Source organism: Pleurodeles waltl, chromosome 3_2 (genome assembly GCF_031143425.1).
Source record: "Pleurodeles waltl isolate 20211129_DDA chromosome 3_2, aPleWal1.hap1.20221129, whole genome shotgun sequence".
Classification (NCBI taxonomy): domain Eukaryota; kingdom Metazoa; phylum Chordata; class Amphibia; order Caudata; family Salamandridae; genus Pleurodeles; species Pleurodeles waltl.
In genome coordinates, this window is record NC_090441.1 from 157,791,788 (window position 1) to 157,819,517 (window position 27,730).

Consider the following 27,730-nt stretch of genomic DNA (forward strand, 5'->3'; position numbering starts at 1 on the left):
TTTTATTTCCAGGATGTGGATAGGAGCCTAGAGAACATACCTCTGGAGTGTAGGTTTTCTGTCTGTCTGTGAAGTTGATCTATGATTGATCACCATATTGCTCTCAGATTTAAAAATCCACCCCTATCTTTCAGAAGCCAGGGCAGCCAGCGGGTCCCCTTGACAGAATCTGTTGAGTCTCTTGGATGTAAATGATGCCCGATGTAGATAACTAAGATGTATTGGCTTGAATTTAGTGTTTGTTGAAATCTGAGGTGCAGAGATATGTCTCTAGTCCACATCTCATAGGGGCATCCCAAAGTCCAAAGCCCATTTGTCTTTTGTCTAATTTAATATTCCTTAAGCTTTGCCTCACTACGCAATATGAATCTGTAGGTGGCCTTTTTATTTCTAGGATGTGGGTAAGAGCCTAGAGAACATACCTCTCCTGTGCAGTATTGCAATGATACTGCTCTCTGATGACCTGTATTTGTGCCTGTCCATTGTAATCCCTTATGTGTAGGTGGTTCTGAGCATCCTGACTTTCACGCTCTTTGGATCGTGCCCCGTACAGTAGGAAATGTCTGTTAGGTGTCCCATAATCACTAAGTCACGGAAATGTATAAGTCATCTATTTGTATCATCCATTCCTCTTCCCATTGTTTGAGCCCCCACCTAAACTCTTGCAATCCCTGTAATGAGATCATAGGAGTGCATGGGATCTTTATCTTTGTATCTGGAAGCACTAATTCCAAATGTATATGAAAAGGTCTAACAATTGTGGCTGTTTCTCCGCCCCTTTTTGTATCATTACTCTGTTGTTCGGTCCAGTAGAGTTTTTTTATGTTTCCAAAACCTGCTAATCTTTCATTCCTCCACCTTGCTACCCCCTGCAGTTATGTAATATATTTTGTAGCCTGGGACAGCTAAACCGCTGTCACTGGCACTTTTAAGTTTAATGCCACCCTCCCATCCTCCGTCTTTTTTAACCCCATGTTAATTCTAACAGTATTTGGTTCTGTGAAATGTTTCTTTGGGGATCCTTATTGGCAAGGTAACGAAGTAATATATAATTACAAGAGTATCCCATCTTGCAGTTGGGTAAGATATAAATTTTTCCAGCCACTGAATGTGGTAGTGTCTTCGAGAAATCAATTCCCACTTTGCTCTCAATACTGATCTTATACTGATCTTATAGTTCTGTTTAGAGGTTGTTTTCGTTTCCATATATTTGTTTCCCTAAGTAACATATCATTGTTGACTCTTATTGCAGCCTATGGACTGCTTTGTGTATTGGTTAGCAAAGGCCCCCCCCAAGGTTTGGGGGGAGGAGGGGGGAGCTCCGTGGGGTGGGGGAGCCCCAGCACAGTACACTACATACGGGCGGCAGGTCCCTCACTGGGTCTAGAGGGGACGATCCCCCTACAGGCACTTTGCAGGGAAGGCCTCTTAAGTTTGGTTACACCACTGATGTACTGGAGTTTACTTTAAGGCCAGATGTTGCACTAAAGCTTTCTCACTCTTTGATTGCATGCTCTATATCAGCCTGCAGGTTGTCCGAGAATAGTTTACTGTCATTGGCATATCACGCTATGTAATAGATCTTATTGCTCACATATATTCCTTTTAAAGGCACTTGACTTAGCTGATTTGCAAATGTCCCCATTGCAGTTGCAAAGAGGAATGGAGACAAGGGGCACGTCTGCTTCATTCCTCTGCTCGTTGGGTCTGAACTTTCTCTCCCTATCTGGGTTCTTGCTATTGGGATTTTGTATTTTAGAGATGTCCAGTCCTGAAACTGATTCCCAGTCTCATTCCAACCGTCATTGCATTAAGGTATGTCCAGTCAGGTGTCTTGTGCTTTTTCGCCTCTGTGCATAATATTACTGTATGGGCAAGGGGTCTGCTTCTTCACTCAGTGCTCATGATGTACATTGCCATGTTACAGCATTGGATAAACCCGTTTTGATCTGAGTGAATTAAGTGTTGCATGTATCACAGTTCTGCTCTCACAGGAGTTTACTTAGAATTTGCAGACCTCCAGGTTTTTGTTTCTCTGATGTTTCCTAGAGTTCCGATATTTTACTGGGTGAGTCTTGTCAGTCTTGTAATTTGCGTCTTTCCTTTTCCAATTCAACTAAGGTCCTGATTTAGAGTTTGGCGGAGGGGCTACTCCATCAAGGCCTGACGGATATCCCGTCTGCCTTATTACAAGTTCCATAAGCTATATTGTACTTGTAATAGGGTGGACGGGATATCCTTCACGTTTGTGAGGGAGTAAAACAAGGGGGGGCAAACTCTCCATCAGGCCCTAAGTGTATGCCTGAATAATGCTTTGCAAAAGCTTAATTGATTTCTGTCTGTGAGTGAACTATGCTTCACAGTTTTCTTTTTATGCTCTTTGGTAGATGGTCAACTTTTTAATTTATCTTTATTTGTTTTATTTCAGTCGGACGATCATCGCATATGAAGGGGGGGTGACTTTTGTGGCTGGGCTGTCCTGGTGATACATGCGTGTTATATATATATATAAATCAGACCTTAATGCATGCCAACATGAAGAGCACTAATGCTTTACAGTGTGTAGGTATGAGGCTTAGAACCTACAAAACTAATGAATGCTAATGTTAGCTAACAAGTGTTGTATTATTTTAGCAGCAGATTGACATTAGTTGCACTAATGAAAAACCCAGAATTATAGTGGAGAGTAATCTTCCATTCTGCTGTTCAGAGGCCTGCATGTAGTGATAAGCATTTCAAGTCCATCCGTCCTCTCGTTGAACAAGTTCGAAGAAAAGAGGATGCAAAATTCATTTTAGTTACTTGCCTTATTAAATGTATGAAGAGCCACATAGCAGTTCTCCCTCCGCTCTTCATAGAGAATGAAAGATTTCCTAGCTGTCTTATCGGAAAGTTTCAATTCTATTAAGGACATTAAGGCGAGGATTAGGATGTCTCTCTCCGCTTTATTTTTAACCAGCAGCCTTCCAACAATATAAGAAAAAACAACTTTAACAATAAAACTGCAAGTCCCATGAATCTTCACTCAGGTCAACCAATCCGATGTCTGCATGACCCTCAAGAGCCTCTCCTGATTACCTCTTCTTCCTCTTTCTTCCTGTGACCTCAGCCGAACTTCATTATTTATTCCCGTTTTCCAGATTCCATTCCTGAAATTTGAAAATAAGTCAATATTTACCTTCTTACATTTACCTTGATAACATTTTCAGTATTCTATAAACAACTAAATCCCCTTTCTAATGTCCTTATGTTTTTGTTATTCTCAATTTGATACATCAAGATATACCAACATGCAATTATCTAGAACAATCAACAATGTCAAGTTACTTACATATAACTCGAAATATTTCAGAATCTTAATCCTCCATTGGGTGGGTATAACATTTATGGCGGGGAACTAATTCTCGCTTCCGTGTCCTTAATAGAATTGAGACTTTCCATTATGATAGCTAGGAAATTTTTCATTCTATTTCGGGGCGAGGATTAGGTTGGTCTAAAGCTTGTCCACTACCAAAGCTGCTAGATTTTGTACCAGCTTAAAATAGAATCTCTTAAACGTAGAATCCGAGGACTAGTCCACCGCATTGAGAGTGTCCTCTAGGCGGGCTCCTAAGTCAAAGGCTTTTGAGGCCACAGCTTCCCTCACCGAATGATCTCCAAAAATGGAAGTATCAATTCCAGCTTCCTGTGATACCCATCTGGCTATGGTAGGAGAAGACACCGCTCTGTGTGGTTTAGTCAGAGCTATCAGGAGTTGCCGTTCCCCGTGGGGACGGACTTCCTCCATCATGGATTCATATGCTTTCAAAGCCCGAACCACGCACAACTTCGGATTTGTGTTAAAACTTGGGTGGGAAACGATTTTTGAATTGCACTTTGTTCGTCTTGAGATGTGAAATGTCACTCCATCCGGGGCAAAGATTCTGCCTTCGATATCTAGCGCATGGACATCGGAAACCCGACGACAAGATATCAAACATAGCAGGGTAGCCAGCTTTGCCAACATCTGTTTCCTCAATAGATACTTGTTAGCTGGCCATGATTTAAATAGGTGGAGGACTTTGTTTACATCCTAAAGAGTAGAATTTCTTGGACCCGGAGGAAGGGCCTCTGAGAAGTTTGTAGACAAATGGATGTTCTCCAATTTGTCCACCGGGATATAGCCCGCTGAGATGGCCTAACGGAAGGTACTGATTGATACGTAAGCTAGACCCTCACATGCCAAAAAATTCAGTATATGGACAATGTCTGCCCCCATGGGATCAAGCTGCCAGATAAGATACCAACCCAACCATCTTCTCCAGGCTGATCTTTATCTTTATTGTTACTATCCACCCAAAACTTTGCGAGTAGGATTGCAGCCTCTCGCAAAATGCCCAGGATTTTCCATCTTCTCCGGCGATCCTCCAGGCCATGAGGTGGAGACGCCCCTCCATCACCAGGTGGTGGCGATTCCCTAGTGGATCGAGAAGGAGATCCGGAAACGGGGGTAGACTGAATTGGAAAATCCCAAGAAAGTTCCATCAGAACTGGAAACCAGACTTGAGATCTCCACAAGGGCATGACCATCACTAGGTCCGCCCTCTGCCCCCGAGCTTGAGCCGCGAGCCTCTTGATCATCTTGAACGGGGGAAACGCATATCCCCTCTCTTGGCTCCAATCCTGTAGGAGGTCATCTGTCGCCATCGCCAATGGGTCCGGTTTCCATTTGCAATACCTAGGTAGCTGGTGGTCCAGACGCGAGGCAAACCAGTCCATCGAAAAGGGACCCCAATGGGATTTCATCCCCTGAAACACCTGTGGATGAAGCCGCAACAGGCTGACATCCTTCCAGTGACGTGAATTCCAGTCTGCCACCTGATTTGACTTCCCTGGGAGGTGTTCCGCCACCAAGATTTGGTTGTCTAGACAGTAAGCCCAGAATTCGCGTGCCAGATTCGCCAGGGTCTCTGACTTGGTTACCCCCAGATGGTTTATATAACGGACTGCCGCTACGTTGTCCATTTTTAGCAGTACGCATCACTGGGCTTTGTCCTTGGTCTAGCATTTCACTACAAAGGACCTCGCCATGAGTTCCAAGCAGTTGATGTGCAGTCCTCTCTCTTCGGACGACCAGCTTCCTCCTGTAGAATACTCGCCGCATCGGGCTTCCCAGCCCGTCCTGCTGGGTCCGGTTCGATGACCATGTCCAGTTGGAAGCCAAAAATGGGCCAGCCATCCATATGCGAGATCCACCATCTCAGTTCCTCTTTGGCTTCTTCCGACAGGGGCAGCAATTGATAATATGTGAGGCCCTTTCTCAGGTGAGAGATCTTGAGTCTCTGGAGGGCTCGAGAGTGGAAAGGGCCCGGGAACATTGTCTATATCAAGGATGAGAGGAGCCCAAAAATACAAGCGGTCTTAGATCTGGTCAGAGTCCTTTTTAACTCCTGCTTGAGTTTGGACAGTTTCCACGACGGCAGGCTGAGGGTGGCTTGGACCGACTCCACCATAAAGCCCAGGAATTGTATGGATTAGGCTGGGTAAAGAGCTGATTTGGATTCATTGGTCACAAATCCGAGGGATTCCAGCAAGGACACAGCCTGTTGCAGGTACTCCACCAGCCTCATGGGGCACTGGTCTAGCAAAAGGCTAACGTCTAGATAAACGAGCATCCTTATCCCTTGAGTTCTGAGGTGTTTGTTTTGCTTTACTGCTGTCCGAGCCAAAATACACACACTCTGAAAAGAGTCAAAAAGAATCTCTGGAATGTACATCTTAATCTTAAGAAGACATTTATTAAATCACTTCGGAAGGTTCGTAAAGGAAGGTCAGTAGAACTGAAAGTGCACGTTTAAAATGTGCTCAACAATAAAGTGAGAACATGTACAAAGAATCTTAAATATATAAACAGCAAATATATACATGCAAAGGTACAGATACCTATATTTATTTATTTTTATATATATTCATACACAATGCACAACAAATAATTAGTAAAAATGAATCACTGAAGGGCCTATCTGGTGCTTCATCTTTCTCTCAGTAACTTCAAGCCGTGGACTTCGAGATCGTCCGCGGGTGAGAGATTTATCTACCCTCATGGGGTGTCAGGCATTCGATGTCAAAATCCTGACCCAAGTTTCTGAATCTCCCACTGTCAATCCTGGGTCTCTTATATACCGTAAACAAGCCAGAGGGGACAGTTCTAGAACCCCCCTCTCTTCTTGTTATTCTAAGCTACTTCAGGTCAGCGTTGAAAGAAACGTGTTGTAACCGGCCAGTTTCCCAAGGTGTCCCTCCCAAAACTAAACCGTTCCCTGCCGTACCATAAACATCATCCTAGTACATCCTTATCTTGCTGACTCCTCCACGTTATGTCCTAGCCCTTGGTGAGAAAGAACACGCAGCCATGCGGAATAAAAACATGAACGAGAAAAAACACATTGTATAATGTGGGTGTGGAAAAATACTTGCAGCTTTTAACGTGGTGGTGGCTAATGCTAAAATAAAGACAATAGGCAAAATTAAGCTGGTGGTCACTAATGTGACGGTGTACTGCTAGGCTAAGTGCAACGTGGAGCCAGTGGTCAAAACACAAATATCATTACAGTGTTCCACCTCCGACTTCAAGACCTTTGTGAAGCACCCGAAAGGAAGGGAGGTGAAATTGAAGATTTGTCTCCTCCATTTGAATTGGAGAAACTAGCTGTGGAAGTGGTGGGGGGGGGAATGGGAATTGTGAGGTCAGCATCCTTTAGATCGAGCCGCACCATCCAATCGTTCACCTCTAGGAGGTCTCTGAGGAGGTGAAACCCTTCCATTTTGAAGTGGCAAATAACCAGCCACTCATTACATTCTTATAGGTTTATTACCGGGCGTTGTCCCCATCTCAGGAAGAGGTTGCTACGAAACCCAAAGGGGTGTTCACAGGACTGGACAATGGCCCCTTTCTTCAGAAGTTGGGTTATTTCTGTATCCACCAAAGACGCCTGGAGGGGAGAAAAATGTAGAGGGCGTTGTTGTGACATCTGAACCGGGGAACCATAAAATTCTATGTGGAACCCTTGGACTGTCTGTAAAACTCAGGCATCTGTCTTCAGTTGCTCCCAGTTGTGGAGAAACTCTGCCAACCTGCCCCCCCAATCTGAGTCCTGCCGGGACATGAATGCTCACCTTGGGTAAACTTGTTGGAGGCTCCGTTCTTGAAGCCCTTCCTGGCACCTCATTGGCATGGCTACCCCCAGATGGGGTAAAAAGTCCTGAAACGAGCAAGATCCTGCAATTGTCCTTGACGAGGCCCTTGACTGGAGGCTTGGAAGGTGCCTCTGCCGATCGTGAGCCCCCACCATGACCAGCTGAGCCAAAAACACGGGGAGTGAAAACCTGCTTCATAGACATCTGGGCCTTGTCTAGGGAAGTGAAAGTGTTAACAAACTTCCCTAGCTCCAGGATTAAGGGTTCCCCAAACAAACCACCTTGGGCCACACGGCTGGCCTCCGAGAACGCCAGATCCCCCCAGCTTGGGGTTGACCTTGATCAGTAGGTAGCGTCGCCTTTCCATGGAAATGGCACAATTTGCATTCCCCAAGAAGATAATTGGGCCGAACTGCGCAAAGCCTCAGTGAAAATAAGGGATCCAGAGGCCTTGGCATCCCCCCGCTATGTCCAAAATTTTTGTAAGTGTCCCTGTGACATCCAATAATTTCTCTTGGCGGGAGCGCCAGGATCAGTCAATCCCTTTTTTTTAGGATCCCATATAAATTTTGCTAAGAAGGTGGCCATCTTGGGGTCTATGTCCAGGGTGGCTGCGACCTTACCCTCCAAGGATGGGCGGGGCCATTCCGTCCTTAGGCAGCTCTGGACTTCTTTGTCTAGGTCTTTCAAAAGTCTCCCTGCCACATAGGCCACAATCTTTGGGGTTGGCGGCCAGTGGGAAGAGTGAGGATGTAGGAGATCACCCGGATCTAGCAGGCCCACAGGTGGAACGGACAACTCTTTTCGGCTTTTAGGTCTTCCCCAGCAGAGGAAGTGGTAGCCGAAAGGAACTAGGATCTGGAAAGTTCCCAATCCCCCCTCCCCATCTGTAGCTGAGAGAGAATCCGAACCGTCTCACATCTGGAAAAGGTCATTCGAGGTAGAGGGAAGGGGAGAGGGAGATCTTGGGGAGGGGTGAGACTCCATAAATGCTCTTTTGAGCCGCAAAAATGCACCCAGGCCCACACCTGGTTCACAAGGGTGTTTGCGTGCCACCTCTAATGATGCTCAGGGCTGCCCTGGAGATGATGGGGCCAGAGGCCCAGAGGTGTCTTTCCTCCCGGAGAGGGGTTGTAGGCATCTATGCTGTAGATTAAGGAGTTTCCTTTTCAAGGGTGCCACATCCTGCAAGACTGCTGTATATATGGACATAGCCATAATATGCCAGAACTCGCAGGCTATGGGGAGGTTTGTAACTTCCTCCTCCTCTAGGCACTCCTGGGAGTCGTCACTCAGGTATTCTGCAGGGTCCTGCATAGTAATGGTGGCACAATGCCGTCAAGAGGGCAATAGATTATGCCAAAAGCACCTAATCGATCGTAAAGGCCTCAAGGCCTGCGGGACACTAGCACACCGTTGATTACTAAGGGGTTAATGTTGTTTGCCTGGGTCGTGTCTCTTTATTTATTTCTTTGTTCGTTCTATCTGTTAATTCACATGGGTGTTCAGACTCCAGGCGGGTCCAAAGAATACAAATCTGACAGCCCCCGATCTGCTTGTTAGCAACCTGCATCTCTTTCACTCTGAATCTGACAAGTGAAACAGACTCTGGACACGTGGGGGTAGTGTGCGACCCTCTTGCGGTTGGCTGACCGCATCATGCCTGAGGACCGATTGTGTTCAGAATTAGCAGTTGCGAAGGAGCTTTGAGCGTTCCCACGGCCGCGCTGTGTAAAGAAAACACTAACAATCAAAATTAACGGCGCGTAGAGCACTTATCTGATGGCTGCTGGAGCAGCGAAGAAAGAGTAATAAGGTCAGGAGAGGCTCTTGAGGGGCATGCTGACACTGGATTGTTTGACCTGAGTGAAGACTCATGGAACTTGCAGTTTTATAGTCAATCGTTTTTTCTTATATTGTTGAAAGGCTGCTTGTTAAAAATAAAGCGGAGAGACAGCCTAATCCTCGCCTCCAGTCCTGACATAGAATCATTTGAGAGAAAGGTATAAAGAGACCCGGAAATTTTGGAGGAGCAGACATGAAGACTGATTGCTAGAGAGGACATGCCAGAGTGCTCTGTGGCTGTAGATTCAATATGCTCTGTGATCTGGTGTTGGCCCTGGATGTTTGCAACTTGATCTTCCAAGATGCTTCAATCACAGGAACTATTGCGACTCTACCCTTGGTCCACAATGCACCAGGTCACCAACTCTACCAAAGACTGTTTTCTGTCACCATCAGGCTCGGATGTGCAAGAATGCAGCTCTGGGGAAATGCATATTCTCTGCTGGATTCATTGGTGCCAGATATTCGGGCTTTCATCCTCGTGACTGGAAAACATCACCCTGGACTTATTTCCTGAATTATTTGCTGACAGACATTGACCGTTATCCCTCAATGTATTACGCCGGCCTTCGACAACCCTTAATCCATCTTGAGTCACGTCTTTGAGAATGCACGTAAGGCAAGGTAATGGTAGACACTTTCCAATTTTGCCTTGGGTGTAGCATGTGGTACCCTGGAGGGATCACCACAGCGTCTGTAATCTTTGCCTATTGCCAACACATGATGAAGGCTCCTGTGACGTGTTCTGTGCCTCCTGCTACAAGAAGACTCTCCGATACAAGATAATATGTGGTGGGCTCATCACAGGATACAGAGGCAAGCACCCACCAAAATTCCCAACATCTTCGGAGCCAAAAACCTGTTTGGGATTGAAGGCTGTCCTGGCCATCCAAGGAGGTGAGAGTCCCAAAGCCCAGTTCTTGGAAGAAATGAAGCAGAAGAAGATGAGCATGAACACATGGTAGGGCAGAGACTGCACCAGACAGTGGATACAAAACAAGACTGACCGTGCCTCAAATGCCACAAGGTGTATTTTGACACCCAGAGCACCCTCTGCCCAAGGTGGAGCACTGCTCCCGGGGGAGTCTGACTTTGAGCCCAGAGTCAAGTTGAATGGGGCACAAGCCTTTGGGCCCAGCTCAGCTGACTGGCACTCCCTCATATCGAGAGATGCCTGGCCAGGCTCTGCCATAAAGGTGTATTTAAAGCCAAAATCAACATCAAAAGCTCCACCGGCATTGAAACTAGTGAGTGCTGAAGCCGCCTTTGATGGTGAGATCGGACATCATCGAGGGATCCTTCATATAGAGACTATAATATCCCACCAGCTTCTAATCGCAAAGAAGTGCCGACCTGCCTTCGAGGAGAAACCGTGCCTTCGAGGAGAAAACATGTTTCTAGTCTCCATAGTACCTCCCCTGAAGATGGTTAGAGTCTTGGCTATGAGCCTTCCACTCTTCCAACCCTTGCCTCCACTACCATCCTCATCCTCACCCTCACCCCCTCACAAGCTGCAGGACACTGACCTGGGCCCTGGCAATTTCAGGCTAGGTACTAGAAAATGTTACTTACTCTGTAACCATCTTTGGTGCTGTAGATTCCCCAGAAGCCAGCAGCGATAACAGATGTTTCAGCACTGCACTCACTTATTCTATACACCTGCTGAGTGGACAACAACCCCAGGGGATTAGTTGGTGTCCTAGTGCATTGTGGACCAAGAGTGGAGTTGCAACAGGTCTTGTGACCCAAACTTCTTTGAAGATAAACACGTTGCATATGCCTGGGGTCCAAAGCTAAATGGCAGGAGTATGCAGGCCAAGTTAATCTACAGCTCTACACTCTCTGAACACTTGGTGTTATGGTGAGTAACATATATATATATATATATATATATATATATATATATCTTGGTGTTATGGTGAGTAATATATGTTCGATGGCATGTGTAGCTGCAGATACACATCTAGTGTTGGGCTCGGAGTGTTACAAGGTGTTTTTCTTCGAAGAAGTCTTTTCGAGTCACAAGACTGAGGGACTCCTCCCTTTCGGCTCCATTGCGCTTGGGCGTCGACTCCATCTTAGATTGTTTTCTTTCCGCCATCGGGTTCGGACGTGTTCCTCTTCGCTCCGTGTTTCGGTTCCAAAAAGATAGTTATCCATCGGAAAATTTGACGGTATTGTTTGTGCTCGGTACCGGGTTAGTGCTAGCACATCGACACCGAAGAAAGAAGAGCTCCGGCACCCTTCGGGGCTTCCACTCCTCGGCGGGGCCTGGTCGGCCCGACCGCGTCCATCTTCAAAGCTCATGGAACGGACCCCCTTCCGCTTCTGCCCCAACTGCCACGCTAAGTATCCTTATACAGACCAACACTTGGTTTGTAATCAGTGTTTGTCCCCCGAACACAAAGAGGATACTTGCGAGGCCTGTCGGGCATTTCGATCCAAGAAGACACTGCGGGATCGTAGAGCTCGAAGACTTCATATGGCGTCGACACCGGCCGGACACACCGACGTCGAAGAAGAGAAGACATTCTCCATTCGAGACTCTGACGAGTCCGAGAGTGAGCAGCCGAAGACGCAGCAAACTGTGAGTAAACCGGCAAAAACTCACTCAAAAATCATGAAGGCAAAGGGGACGCCACTGCCGACAGGCCATGGCTTTACCCGAAAACACGGTGACAAAACATCGGCACTGAAAAAGGCCTACCAGCAGCCGAAGACATCCGACTCCGGTCGAGATACCGGCTCTGAACATACTCGGCACTGAGATACCGGCTCCGACCAGACTCGGCACCGACAGATTGGCACCCCGAAAGCCAAAAAGGTTTCCTCAGAACTGAAAAAGACTGCCGAAAAGGTTTCGGTGCCAAAACATGCAGCCTCGGAGCCGAAACACAGCTCCTATACAGACGAACAAGGTCTTTCCACACAATTACAAGGCCACAGGTTTGAACAAGAACTGGGCATGGGAGAGCCAGACCATACCCAGAGGAGGCTCCATATACAAAAAGACACGGGGAAAATTAGAACTCTTCCTCCAATTAAGATGAAGCGGAAGCTCGCATTCCATGAGGCGGAAATGCAGCCAAAAGCAAAAGTGGCTAAAGAAAAAACACCACACATCACCACCGCACTTGCCACATCTGTCCCCTGTAGCAACACCCCCAATGATGCAGTCACCAACGCACACAGGGATGAGCCAAGATGACCCGGATGCATGGGATTTGTATGATGCACCGGTCTCAGATAATAGTCCGGATTGCTACCCGGCAAGGCCATCACCACCTGAGGACAGTACTGCTTACATGCAGGTGGTTTCCAGGGCAGCTACTTTTCATAATGTAGCATTGCATGCAGAGCCCATAGAAGATGACTTCTTGTTCAACACCCTGTCATCTACGCACAGCCAATACCAAAGTTTGCCAGTGTTACCAGGAATGTTACAACGCGCCAAACAGGTGTTTCAAGACCCAGTCAAGAGCAGAGCCATCACACCTAGGGTGGAGAAGAAATATAAACCTCCCCCTACGGACCCTGTATACATTACACAACAGTTAACTCCTGATTTGGTGGTAGTAGGAGCAGCCCGGAAAAGGGCAAACTCACAAACGTCTGGAGACGCACCACCGCCCGACAAAGAAAGTCAGAAATTCGATGCAGCAGGCAAGAGGGTGGCAGCACAGGCAGCCAATCAATGGCGAATTACCAATTCGCAAGCTCTACTGGCAAGATACGGCAGGGCACATTGGGATAAAATGCAACATCTCATTCAACACCTTCCCAAAGAGTTCCCTAAACGTGCACAACAGGTTGTCGAGGAGGGCCAAACTATCTCCAACAACCAAATAAGGTTGGCTATGGACTCATCAGACACGGCAGCCAGGACAGTAAACACGGTAACCATTCGGAGACACGCGTGGCTACGGACCTCCGGATTTAAGACAGAAATCCAGCAGGCTGTGCTGAATATGCCTTTCGACGGACAACAATTGTTTGGGCCGGAGGTGGATACAGCGATAGACAAACTGAAGAAAGACACTGACACAGCCAAAGCCATGGGCGCGTTCTACTCCCCACAGAGCAAAGGCACTTTTAGGAAGCCGCACTTTAGAGGGGGGTTTCGGGCCCAGACCACAGAGCCTTCCACCTCACAAGTCAGACCCACATATCGGGGCCAATATCCGAGAGGAGATTTTCGAGGACAATATAGGGGTGGACAGTTCCCTAAAACGAGGGAAATTCCAGAGCCCAAATACCCCACAAACTGAACAGTGACTTCAACGTCACAAACCCCCACCACGCAACACCAGTGCGGGGGAGACTCACAGATTATTACCACAACTGGGAACACATAACTACGGATGCGTGGGTCCTAGCCATTATCCAACATGGCTATTGCATAGAATTCCTACATTTGCCACCACATGTGCCTCCAAGAGCACACAACATGTCCAAACAACACTTAGATCTGTTGCAACTAGAAGTCCAAGCATTGTTACAAAAAAAAGCAATAGAACTAGTACCCAACCATCAAAAAGGAACAGGTGTTTACTCCCTGTATTTCCTAATTCCAAAAAAGGACGAAACACTGAGACCCATATTAGACCTCAGAACACTAAATCTTTACATCAAGTCAGATCACTTTCACATGGTGACACTTCAAGACGTGATTCCCGTGCTCAAACAACAGGACTACATGTCAACATTAGATCTCAAGGATGCTTATTTCCACATACCCATACATCCTTCCCACAGGAAATACTTGAGGTTTGTAATCCAAGGCGTGCTTTACCAATTCAGTGTTACCGTTCGGCATAACAGCAGCCCCAAGGGTATTCACAAAATGCCTTGCAGTAGTAGCTGCTCACATCAGGAGGCAGCACATGCACGTATTCCCTTACTTAGACGATTGGTTAATAAAAACCAACACTCAGCAACAGTGTATTCTACACACAAAATATGTCATAGAAACCCTTCACAAACTAGGGTTCTCTATAAACTACCAAAAATCACATCTACAACCGTGTCAAATACAACAATACTTAGGAGCAACAATCAACACACAAAAAGGGATTGCCACTCCAAGTCCACAAAGGGTACAAGCCTTCCAAAATGTAATACTAAACATGCACACAAAACAACACTATCAAGTGAGGTTTGTGATGAAACTCCTAGGCATGATGTCTTCCTGCATAGCCATTGTCCCAACGCAAGACTACACATGCAGCCCTTACAACAATGCCTAGCAGCACAGTGGACACAAGCACAGGGTCAACTTCAAGATCTAGTGTTGATAGACCGCCAAACACACTCCTCGCTTCAATGGTGGAATCCTATAAATTTAAACCAAGGGCGGCCATTCCAAGACCCAGTGCCTCAATACGTGATCACAACAGATGCTTCCATGATAGGGTCGGGAGCACACCTCAACCGGCACAGTATACAGGGACAATGGGACGTTCAACAAAGGCAACTCCATATAAATCATCTAGAGCTGTTAGCAGTGTTTCTAGCATTGAAAGCATTTCAACCGCTAATAGCCCACAAACACATTCTTGTCAAAACAGACAACATGACAACAATGTATTACCTAAACAAACAGGAAGGGACACACTCATCACATCTGTGTCTCTTAGCACAAAAGATTTGGCATTGGGCGATTCACAATCACATTCGCCTAATAGCGCAGTATATCCCAGGGATTCAAAACCAGTTAGCCGACAATCTCAGTCGAGATCACCAACAAACACACGAATGGGAAATTCATCCCCAGATACTAAAACTTACTTTCTACGTTGGGGAATACCAGAAATAGACCTATTTGCAACAAAAGAAAACGCAAAATGCCAAAACTTCGCATCCAGGTATCCACACCCTCAGTCCAAGGGCAACGCGTTATGGATGAGTTGGTCAGGGATATTTGCCTGCGCTTTTCCCCCTCTCCCACTCCTTCCTTATCTTGTAAACAAATTGAGTCAAAACAGACTCAAACTAATACTGATAGCACCAACCTGGGCTCGCCAACCATGGTACCCAACACTACTAGACCTGTCAGCAGTACCTCATATTAAACTACCAAACAGACCAGATCTGTTAACTCAACACAAGCAACAGATCAGACACCCGAATCCAGCATCGCTCAATCTAGCAATCTGGCTCCTGAAGTCTTAGAGTTTGGACGTTTAGACCTTCCACAAGAATGTATGGAGGTAATTAGAAACCCTACTACAAGACATTGTTACGCAAACAAATGGAAAAGATTTGTTTATTAGTGCCATCATTATCAAATTCAACCACTACACGCTTCTGCAAAAAACATCGTAAGCTATTTATTACACTTAGAAAAATCAAACCTAGCCTTTTCTTGTATCAAAATACATCTCACAGCAATATCTGCCTATCTGTAGATTACACATTCAACATCACTCTTTCGAATCCCAGTCATCAAAGCATTTATGGAGGGTCTAAAGAGAATCATACCCCCAAGAACACCACCAGTTCCCTCGTGGAACCTCAATATTGTATTAACATGACTCATGGGTCCACCATTTGAACCCATGCACTCTTGTGAGATGCAATACTTAACCTGGTAAGTAGCCTTCCTAATAGCTATCACATCTCTTAGAAGGGTAAGTGATAATCAAGCATTCACTATACAAGAACCCTCTATACAAATACATAAGCATAAAGTGGTTCTCCGGACAAATCCAAAGTTCTTACCAAAAGTTATATCACCGTTCCACCTAAACCAAACAGTGGAACTCCCAGTTTTTTTTCCACAACCAGACTCAGTAGCCGAAAGAGCCTTACATACGCTAGACATCAAAAGAGCGTTAATGTATTACATTGATAGAACAAAACAATTTCGCAAGACAAAACAATTGTTTGTAGCCTTTCAAAAACCTCATGCAGGAAATCCAATATCCAAACAAGGCATTGCCAGATGGATAGTCAAATGTATTCAGACCTGTTATATTAAAGCAAAAAGAGATCTGCCTATTACGCCAAAGGCGCACTCCACTAGGAAGAAAGGCGCCACAATGGCCTTTCTAGGAAATATACCTATGACAGAAATCTGTAAGGCAGCCACATGTTCTACGCCTCATACATTCACAAAACATTACTGTGTAGATGTGTTAACAACACAACAAGCCACGGTAGGACAGGCTGTTTTACGAAAATTATTTCAAACAACTTCAACTCCTACAGGCTAAACCACCACTTTTGGGGAGATAACTGCTTACTAGTCTATGCACAGCATGTGTATCTGCAGCTACACATGCCATCGAACGGAAAATGTCACTTACCCAGTGTACATCTGTTCGTGGCATGAGACGCTGCAGATTCACATGCGCCCTCCGCGTCCCCGGGAGCCTGTAGCCGTCATAAGTTGATGAAACTTGTACATTTATAAATTTGTAAATATATAATATTTTTTATACACATTATGTACATACATACTCACTCCATTGCATGGCCACTTTTACTATATACACAACTCCTACCTCACCCTCTGCGGGGAAAACAATCTAAGATGGAGTCGATGCCCATGCGCAATGGAGCCGAAAGGGAGGAGCCCCTCGGTCTCGTGACTCGAAAAGACTTCTTCGAAGAAAAACAACTTGTAACACTCCGAGCCCAACACTAGATGGCAGGATAATGCACAGCATGTGAATCTGCAGCGTCTCATGCCACGAACAGATGTACACTGGGTAAGTGACATTTTCCATCTCTGGCACGGTTGTCTAATTCATCACACTATGAATATAGATGAGCCTAACTCATCATAAAGAAGATTGAGAGACACATAGCCGCTCTCCCTTTTTTCCAAAGGTGGTGTGATACTGCTCATCCCCAGATCTAACTATGTATTTTTTCCCACCCCCCAAATTGGATGGTTTACGTCACATCCTCTAGATCAGCCACTGCACCCAGCACCAATAGGTGGTACTTTTTTAAGATTTAGAGGGTTTGGTGGCACATCCCTTCCTAAACTTAGTACCCCCAATCCCTTGCGTTTGGCTCCCATTGGTTTCTGAATGCTCAGCCTGCTATACTATGGTTTCCTAAGGTACCATGTTTCACACACCAGAGGAAACTGGTAGATATTAGCAGAAGTCAAAATATTGCAGTGGCAGATCTCATCGGGTACCATGGGTTAGCAACAGGATTATGGTCCTGGGCAGGTATAGTACAAAGTGAGTTGCACAGGTGAATTTTTCGTCCAATCCAGTTTTCATGCATGATTATTATAAGATTGTTATACGGTGGTTCTCAGTACACAGGAGGAGGCACGCCGAAAATATGATCCATTGAGAGACATCTGGGTACTTTTAGGTACAGCTTTGGAGGCCACACTAGTGGAAGGCATACGGAATGGAATTTCAAATAACATCCTATTTTGCAAAAAAAATAAAGTTTTTAGGTTTTTGCTTGTTTTTGCTATTCAGTTTTAAAAATCTATAATTGATAGGATTCTATCTCAGAATGTTGTTTCATAGTATGAAGTTGAACGGACTATGATGGTGATGTTTACCATTTGGATGAGGTGGTCAGCTGATAAGATGACCAGATGCCTTTAAACTTTGAAGATCAGCTGCTGTACCTATAAGGCAATAGCTAGGGAGTCAATCTTTGGTACTGCTGTGAGCGATGTACTGTCTGGAATTTCAAGCTGCTTAACCCTAAGGTGTCTGCTTTCTTTTGACAGGGGGAAGAAGTACGATAGACGTCACATTGCTGTGTTTACTGACCTGAGCAGCCCATTCAGCATGGACCAGGTGGACATCATCATTGCCAACATGAAGAGTGCTGGGATCTCCCTGCAGTTCTTGTAAGAAACTGTTTAATTGGTATTATGTGAGGTGCATTATTAGTAGTTTTTGTCTGGGTGGTGAGTGCTGCGTTAAATGCTTGACAGGTGTTGTGGTATCAAAGGCCATTATATCAGAGGCTGTGGTGTATAAGCGTAACACATGGAGCAGAAAATTGCCAAGCTAGTGAAGGATAGTTGAGCATGATGGACCTGAAGTCTTTCGCTGGGAGACTGGATCTTACAAAAGCAAGTTCTAAACACTACCTTGCACTTCATTGATCAGATCTTGTCTGAAAAGAATGTCTACAGGTTAGATCACCAGAGGGACATTTGCTCATTCAGACATTTATCAAAAGAACAAACAGCAAAGTGTGTGGCAAATGGTGTGAATTAGTGTTTAAGTGGCTACTGTGTACTTTCCGGAGCACAAGGGTGGGATTTTATGATGGTGTTGAAGTACCTCTATAATCAATGTATATTTTCAGGGTTGTAAAGCATGCAACCATGCAGGACAGAAGGCCAGCCACACGGCCAACCCCGTAGGCTCATTAGCCTTTAGAGTCTATAGTACAAAAGCAAATAATCAGCTTAGGAATTGTAAAATGCCTGCAAGTTGCACATTTAACCTCTAAGATTTCTAAAGAAACCTATCCGAACAATATTATCATTGTAAATGTGAGTGCTCGTTCATGGTTAACATACTTCTATTAACTGATATCTTACTAATGAGAGGCATAGCTCACAGAAACCTAATTGTTATTTCTTTTAGAGGTAGAGTTCCTACAGGATCCTGCCTATAGAAACAAAACAGACCAGAAGATAAACAAGGAGATGCTACAATGGTTGTGAAACAAGGATTTAGGGTGACTGGTGAATCTCTCCCCAGTATTTGGGATGTAGCCTGCTTATTTGAGTATATCACCATTCTCCAGATAATGACATTCTCTTCCTCACTTATTTACCCCTCCCTTCCATCTTAATATCTTGAAAGTTGTCCTTTTGACTTCTCAGAATTCTTAGTCCTTTAATGACTTATACTACTAGATTAATTAAAATTAGAGACTTGAAATATTGGGCCAAAAATGTTGACTCTGCCAAATCTAAGGAATTTTGTGGTCTGCTGATATCATTTAACATGACACAAAAAGTACACATAACAAGGAACATACCCTAGATCATGTGTGGACCTACAAATTTAATATAAAAGAGCAAGACAAACTTATGGACTGACTATTACACCATAGATTCCGTATGCCTGTGAACAAAGCTAGAAACAGCTTTAAAAGGCAATGTTCCCTGGTGCAAAAGTGGAACAACCTGGACACTTACGTTTTTTCAAACATATTTAAATGCAAACCTGCCTCCTCTAGCATTTAATAGTGAAGAACAGTGTAGAGTGTACAACCAGTTCATTACTCAAACAACCAGTATGATAGTTCCTCTTCAGACCAGAGTGATAAAGAAAAATGCAATCATTTAGCTCCTTAGTTCTCCAGTGAGATTCAATTTGTCAAAATGAACTTTAAACAAGCTGAAGCAAATTGAGACACAAATGCAAAGAAGCTGATAATAATTACTTTCAGAAAATCCATGGCACATTATAAAGTTTTAATGAAATTAGGTAACCAAAAATACTTCTACTTCTGATAACCCCCAAGAAGGCAATTTTTCAAATAGTTATGGAACTATGATAAATCTAGATCATAAACGACACCATAAATTTGCAATGATCTCAACAATGTTTTTATTGACAGAATTCCTCATCTATGACAACAAATCGAGAAGGAAAACGTTCTACCTGTGATTTCAGAAACCTATCTCATTATCTCTTTTCAGTATTAAACCAGATAGCTGCATAAGACCTCTGTGAAACTTTAAACAAATTAAAATATGGTGCCTCTTGTGACCTGTGACCAGCCTCTGTTATCAAACTTTCAGAAAATGTAAATGTTTACCCACCCCTGAAGGTAATAAACTTATCTTATGCACAAAGTGTTGTATCTAAAAGTTGCCACGGGCAACCCGATATTGAAGTACCTGACTTAGATCCTAAAGTAATGAAACATTTCAGCTCTATATCCTTACTACCTGTTGCTGCAAATATTTTAGAAAACTGTGTAAGTTTACAATTACGGAGCTGTTTGTTGTCTAGAAACCAGTTGTACCTTATGGCTGTGGCCAAGGACCTTAGAGTTGAGGCTGATGGAGGCAACATTGGCTGATTGACTTAATTGGGCTTGTCTGTGGCTTTTGATTTGGCAGACGATTCCTTCCTTGCAAAATGGCCAAGCGCTGCAGGCATTTCCCATATTTCACTGAAATGGTTCATATAATTTCTAGAGAATTATTTTCAAGCCATTAGTTTCTCATTTCACATCATATGAAGTAATTATGCTGCACCACATGGATCTGCATTGTCATCTCATCTGCTCAACATGTATACGTGCCCTTTAGCAAAACTCCTCCATTCTGAAGGGATGAACTAGTACATGCAGATAGCATACAGCTGCTTGTCTGTCTAAATAGAGATCTTGCTTCAGCTTTCACTTCAAGCAAAGTGTGACTTTCACCTGGAAACTGATTGGTAGCGATTTCATAAAATGTAACACAGAGTAAAGAGGAGTCATGGCCATTAATGGATGCTGTGACCTTGGCTAAATTCCTATTGTCCTTCACAGATGTGTGAGATCTCTGCCCCTGTAAGTACTGTAAAAAACCTAAGAGTTAAGCTTGATAGTGATCTTTTCCTCCGGACTCAAAAATCTACGTTCGTCTCCTCCTGCTCGTTCCACCTCAAAAGTCTTACAAACGTTATTCCTTTTCTTGATGAGAATGGAGAAAACAAAACTGCCATTACAGGAAAGATCAGCTCTTGGTTTTGCTATACGAATTCTCTTCATGTGGAACTTCCATCTAAATTCATTCGAAGTATCTAAGCCATTCACAATTCTGCAGGATGACTGGTTATCGGGGTCCCCTAGTTTTGTCATAAAAACTGTTGCTATTATTATTAAAGTTACGCTGGTTCCCTCTGCAATATTGTATTGAATTTCAAGCTGTGTGCATCACCAAGAGGGCTTTCTATGGTTCTAGGGCGATGTATTAAACAATGTGAGCCTCTGAAAAAAACCTCTGATCCACCACTGCCAAGTTAGTAACAGTTCCTAAAAATATGGTTGAAGCTGTTTTCCTGCCACTTAATCCTGGAGCTCTCTTCTAGGTGATCTCCACTCTGTTTCCCGCTTCAGTATTTTTGGACGAGTGTTGAAGACTAGAGGAAATTAATGACTATCTTTTGCAAGGTTTCCCCCCAATTTCTGCCCTATCTATTTTGTTGTTTTAGAACTCTGTATACTTTATCCATGCTAACCAGGAATAAAATACCTGTACTCTCCCTTTAAACATGTCGAAAATACCTCAATCCTAACTGTCACATGTAACTTTCCTAAAGGGTATGTGGTGGAGAATTATACCGATAATACGGAACGTTAATTGCCACTTGTGGACTGCAGCACTGATTGTGCCATCCACTAAAGTGACAGAGAAAATATGGCTTAAGGCCTACACTATGTAGTCTTTGTGCAGCAACATAAAATCTGCTGTACAGACCTGCCAAGATAAACCATTTTGACAGGCTGGAAACCTTACTGTTAAATATTTGTATGTCACTTTTAAGTACAACTTGTCACCCACAAGGTAGAGTGCCTGATATTTAAAAGTGGAATGTGTCTGAAATTAAAATAGGCATGTTTCTCCAGTGACTAGACCCAAAAGATATTTTCACTGATAAGGCTATAGCTTAATCCTACAAATGTCAAAGTACTTATAAACTTTATCTGTAACTTTTGACGGAAACCGCTACAAACGTCATTCAAAGACACCTTTTTAACATTTAGCAAAAGCCCAATTTAATGATAAATTAAGATGTTCATTACATTTTTAGGAAAAGTAACATTTAGAGCCTCCCTGAACCTCTAGTTGACTAATTAGCAGTAGCCTATTGACAGCTGATCAGCCAGTGCTTGGCCTTAATGAGACTGAAAAATGCTGCCAGAACAGGAAAACGACCTTGGTGTAGGGAGGTGTTTTTCTTCCCCTTGCAGGAAGACAAGTCAAACTGGACCAGGAACTTCATTAACTGGCCTTTCACAAATACATGTAAGGTCAGACTTGGAGGAGGCAAACCTTTGTTCCCCAAGCCAGGCTGGCACCAAACACACTGGCAGGGTAGCTACTCCCAGAGCCCATTTTGTGAGACCACAGAGGAGCTGACAGTTTGTTTCTTTGGCCACATCTCTGGAAGACTCACAGAATCTGCACAAGAGAGAACACGTTTCTCCATCTTGACTTCTATGAATTTGAGAAGTAAGGCACACTGTGGGATTGTTTGCTGTAGTGCAAACATGAACTGATGGAGAAGTGGGTAGGGTTCCCCTTGGTAACTTTTGCCCCATTGGTTAGGGCAGAGCCAAAAATCACTTCCACACACTAGCTGGTGCCAATAATAAACATGGCACCCTCCTCAGAACATTTTCTGGACCTACAGAAGGAAACTAGTCTCTGCTTGCTTTGACCTTGAGGAGCCCTGAAGGATTCGACCTGCTCCCTCCTGTACCCAGGATAAAGGGGCGGACACCAAGGGCGAATTGGAGGACCTCTGGTGTGGCTACAGGGGCAGGAAAAGGTGCAAGAGGCTGTTGTTTTTCTTAAGTGACCAACACCAACTGAACCTGAACTAGACCCTGCTGGTGGTCTCTGTTGGAGTGAGTCCTGACTTTTAAGTGCTGTTTCTGAGGTCTTTGGACTTTGAGAAGTGACCCAGATGAGCTGCTCCAAAAAACATGAATAATTGGGATTTTCAGACTTGCTTTGCTGGAGGACTTTGGGTTCCATACAAATGACTAAGTCAGAAGGTAAAATCTTTGACCTGAAAGAACCCGCTTGGTGTGTTTGTCCTGCATTCCGTACCATTTGGCCTGAAATAACGCCTTGATCCCGGTGTACCACTTCCATAGACTCCCCTTGGCGCTTAGTGCTTTTTGGTGCTATTTTTACTGAAAACTAGGGTTCCCAGTTTTCGATTTTTACAAATAAATGCAGATAGAAAACAGTGTGTTTTCTGTCTGTATTTATTTTTAAATGTGGAAAAATGCTGAAATTTGAGTTTCTTGTGAGTGAATCTCCATCCTGTGCTTCATGAATTAAGGCAAAATGCTGAACAGATAGCATAGGAAGTTAAAAACAGGATGAGATTTCCTTAAATACCGGCTTGTTAACATATTTGTGTATGTAATGCTAATAGTTACATGAGAGTGCTGTATTGTTTATACTTGGCTGCTTAATTTGCTGAAACGTGACTGGCATTAAAGTAGGAGTGTATGTTGATCAATTAAATAAATGCGGAAATATAACATTTTATTGCTCCATTTATTCTCCAAAAACAAAATAAATACAGATAAATGCCAATTACAGCCACAAAAAATAAATATGGATAAATACTGACAGAAATGTTAAAAAGAAATACCATAAAGCCTGAGCCCTACTTGTAACTTCTAAAATTCATATCTCCGGTTCCCCTTATTTTCTTTTTGTTGTTTTGGTGTCATTTTGTTTAAGTTTTACTCGTTTTTTCTATTTTGGTTTGGGATTTTTATTGGGTGATGTTTTGACTGCAATACTGTTTTGATGCTGTATAAATAATTTCCACATTGCCTTAAGTTATGTCCTGTGTAATAGCTACCAGCGTGGGCAAAATAATGATGGATTAAACCGAGATCTTTGTGACTGGGGGTGAATGTCTGCATTGTTCAGCATTGTGTCCATTGTCTCTTCTTTTTGCTTCTCATGCATTGTCATGTTGTTATGATTTGTAATGCCACCCATGCATGAAGCGGACACTGGCGAGGGATTCGAAAGGGAAGGGACTCGGTTGCAGTCAGACTCCGAGCCAGCTGGACGTGGCCTGTCCTGGGTGACTATAACCTGTGAATAAACAGCTAAACCTGAATCTTCACTACGTGGATTACTTACTACATTTGACGACGAGCGGATGTCACCCACGAGGCAGCATCATTTTGGTCCTTGTTTGACTTCAGGCATGCAAAGCCACAGTGGCCAGACTCCCGGGGCTCCCGTTACAGTGGGGTGCGAGACAGGTGTGTGCTCTGCTATTTCGGGAGGAGGCGCACGTGCACACCAGCATCCTTGAGCACGCATTCATCAGCACATAAACTCGTGATGTAGGCAGTCACCGAACTGACAGCAAGGGGCGCAGCTTTAGTGGGGTGTTTGGGGTGTTACACCCCCTTAATGGATATTGTAATAAATATTTGGGGGAAGGTGCTTTCAGTCAGCTATCGTGATGTGTTGGGCGGATTTCACTAGGAATGTTTACATACACAAAGACAAAAACGCACACTCTTCCCCCTATTTCTGTTTGCAAAGACTACAAAAATGTTGGTTATTTCACAAAATGTGTTTTCTCTCACTTAGTACCCGTCTCAATCCGCATTCGTCTCTTTCACTGCCTCTTAATCCCCTCTGGTGTGCCATGCTTGTCGTATGATGTATTTTAACAACCTGTGCCAGCATGATTGTCGGGAAATCTGAATCTAACACCCCCATCATACTAACCAAGCCTTGCCCCTGCTGACAACCACGTGGGGATGCTCTGGTTCGGAGCTGTGCGTTGCACAATGTGTGCACAATGCAGAAGTCTGTGGCAGCATCGTGTGCAAATACGAATCGGTGCTTAATTTAATCCGGTGGTTTCCGTTGCGGGGCACCAGCACTTATTTTTCTGCCTCAAGCATTTTCTGCAAGCAAAAGACCCTTGTGGGAAAGGCGGAGGAAGAGAAAAACGAAAAAGCTTCACAAATGCAGAAAGTTGCAGGATGAGCTGAAGGGGCAGGGAGTGGCTGTAAATGGATTGAAGAGCCCCGAGATGGTTTTAGGATCACTCTGCCTCAGTATTGCGTGTTCGCACATTTAATTGCAGCAGCCGCATGTTTCAGAGATGAGTTTGGGCACCGACACGTTTTTTGTTTACAAATTAAGCACTGAAACGAAGAGGCCACACGGAGATCTCGGCTGCTACTAAGTCACTCACGCCCGAAGTGAAGTGAAGTGAAAATTCGCCTCTTTTTTTTACCGACTTCAGGACGGCTCGTGCTTTGACAGGTCAAAGTTTACACGACTGACTTCTTAAACAATTACAACTTTTAAAAAACGTAGACACTGAATGGTACCAGAGAAATGAGAATCACCGAGTTTAATTTCAAAGACATTTGTGGCAAACGTATTATCCATTTAAATACCCTCATGAGCTCGTTACCAGACCGTCCATTAACCAGTGAGGGAACTCTTACCGCTGCGTTGCTGTAACATTGGGCATATGTGTCGCCAAAGCTGTTTACGTGGCTGGTAGCATTTTGTTTTCGTTTTCTTCGATGGAACTAAAAAGACTGATGCACCGACTAAGAAGAGCCATTTGACATTTCGAGGATGTCAGTTTAGACTTCTATTCTTAAATCTTTTTTCAGGTTCCTTACAAAAAGTTTGACCTGTGAATCGTATTTATGTGGATGGCGCTCCCCCTAGTGGCATATCCGTTCAATTGTTGAACAATGAACACTCACTTCTTCACACCTTGTCACAGGGTGTCCTTTTGGCTCCCCGCCCCATAGGTCTGGACCAGTGGCCTTCAACCTTTTTAAACACCCTCCTCCCCCCAAGTGCTAAAAAAATCATCGGGGCCCCCTCCGAAATTTTCACATTTATTCTATTAAATTTGCAATGTTTAAATACGTCTACACGTATATAAACATTGAAGTTTTGGTACTGTTTTAAAAATGCAATCAAATACATGATGCCAAACATACTATTCTGGTCAGGCAGGCCTTACTAACGTGTACAAGTATCCACAGTGTGATTATTAGAAGTGGCGGGGAGAAGTGTTTTGAAGAGTATTTGGAGCCCCTTCCCTTTTGACACATACTCCCAGCTTGGAAATAAATGACAAAACATGTTAGTGATGGCCTTTACAGAGCGGTTTACTACTGCTCATTTTTTCAACTTAAAATAAAGCCCTGTTATTAGCATAATGCTTATTTTGGCCAGACCTCTACAAGCCCTCGACTGCCACCCTTATGCCATCAATGCAGCCCTCCGTCGCATGACAGACCTAACTTTTTGGCCCTTGGGGAAATGTTTGTGAGTACCAATGCTTTAAGGAGTCTGACCAAATCCCTCAGCAGTGGGAGGTCAACTCATGGATCTGGCTCTGCCGCTTTCCCTCTTTGGTTTATCATTTTTGTGTGCATTCCCAGCAGTGCTAAGATAGTGTATGTAAATTGTCAAGTTGTAGCACTTCTGAGCCACAAAATTAACGTTTCGTTCATATATTTAATACACTGCCATATATAGCCAGAAGTGCTATATATATATATATATATATACATATATATATATATATATATATAAAACTGATGAGGGAACGTATGTCTAGCTATTTGACCGAGCCACATTGATTGGCAGAGAGTTGCAAAAATAATATTTAAAATCCCGTGCATGGGACAAATAAACAACCTGGGTTGTACAACTTAAACTGAGGAGCTAAGCTTCATGCCAAACTCTCAGGTCGGTTTCAAGACTTTTTGAGTGCAAATAACCAGAGTGCATAAACAAAGGATGGTGGTAGATCTTTTGCTCACTTTGAAACTAAGTCATGGAACAGCCTGCCACTTTCCATAAAGAGAGTCAGTCTGCTACATTTTCAGGAGGAAACTGAAAACCTGGTGTGGCCTTCAGTTACTTAGGGTCGAATCCCGTAGTGCATTAAGCTCTTTGTGATGCTATAAGTTGACGTTCTCGGTTTGTCAGTTGCAGCTGAAGTGGATGGGACTCTGTGAAGAAAACCACATCTTCAGACCACTGCTGTGTAGTAGCATCTTTTAAAAGCGGCTGAGTGTGGAGGAACACAGCGCCTCAACATACCAATACTGTTATCTACCACGACCATATGTTCATTAATGTACACCGGAGATATGAACCACCATGAGAATAATACAAAAGAGCAGAAGATCCGTTTACTTCAAAACAAAGAGTCTGCCCACACATCTCGTGACATTAATCATGGCAGAGGAAGTGAAACCACATACATGTTGGCTCTGCAGGAAAGTTCTTTTAAAACTTCTCCAGCTCTTTGGACTGCTCCAGGCCCTCGAGGAAGGTGGTTTCTGAGTGGATAGTGACAGGAAGCAGAGTACTGGATTAGTAAGACTGAAGACAGTGAAAGGAGTGTGAGAACTTTTTCCAGGGTCAAGATGTGTTTTTTGCAACCATCAGAGTACATTAGCTCCAGTGTCCTGGTGTTTAACCTTACCGTTGAGCCCAAAACTGAGCACAAGCACATCCCTTTAACACTTAACCCTCAGGGTAGTGAAGTCGAGCGGTACTTAAAATAAAAGTACTTTACCTCAGTCTCACTGCACAATACTGTACCTAAAACATTAAAGGGCCAGAACAGTGCAGAATGCAGTTTTCATTGGGGACAATTACTGTGTGGGGAAACCAGAGATTACGAACAAACCTTACTGTAGTAATGTCTTAGCCCACAGTTGTTTTATTGCATGGGAGTAGAAAAAGGTATGTGAATGTTACAGAGCAGTTTTTAAAATACTGGAAATGCATGATCCTTACAGTGCAAACCCAGACACATGTCCTGTGATGAACTAGGTTGGGATAGGTCTTCTGGCCCCCCTCTCCAGTGTTCCCCTCATTGTATCTACTGCTCTGCAAAACAAACCCAGTAAGTGTTGAATTAGTACCCATCAGTCTCAAAAAGACGAATATTCCAGCTCCTTTGAAGCAGTTCCCTAGCACCATGCCTTAGTC

The 27,730-nt window shown here is 44.0% G+C and overlaps 1 protein-coding gene across 1 annotated transcript in view; it reads left to right on the forward strand.

The window, feature by feature from the left end:
* XRCC5 (X-ray repair cross complementing 5) overlaps window positions 1-27,730 on the forward strand; it is a 490,394-nt gene that overhangs the window by 25,815 nt on the left and 436,849 nt on the right. Inside the window, exon 5 of the mRNA XM_069227051.1 lies at window positions 17,732-17,854. Within this exon, the coding sequence (XP_069083152.1) occupies window positions 17,732-17,854 (123 nt within the window). The remainder of the gene's footprint in view (window positions 1-17,731; window positions 17,855-27,730) is intronic.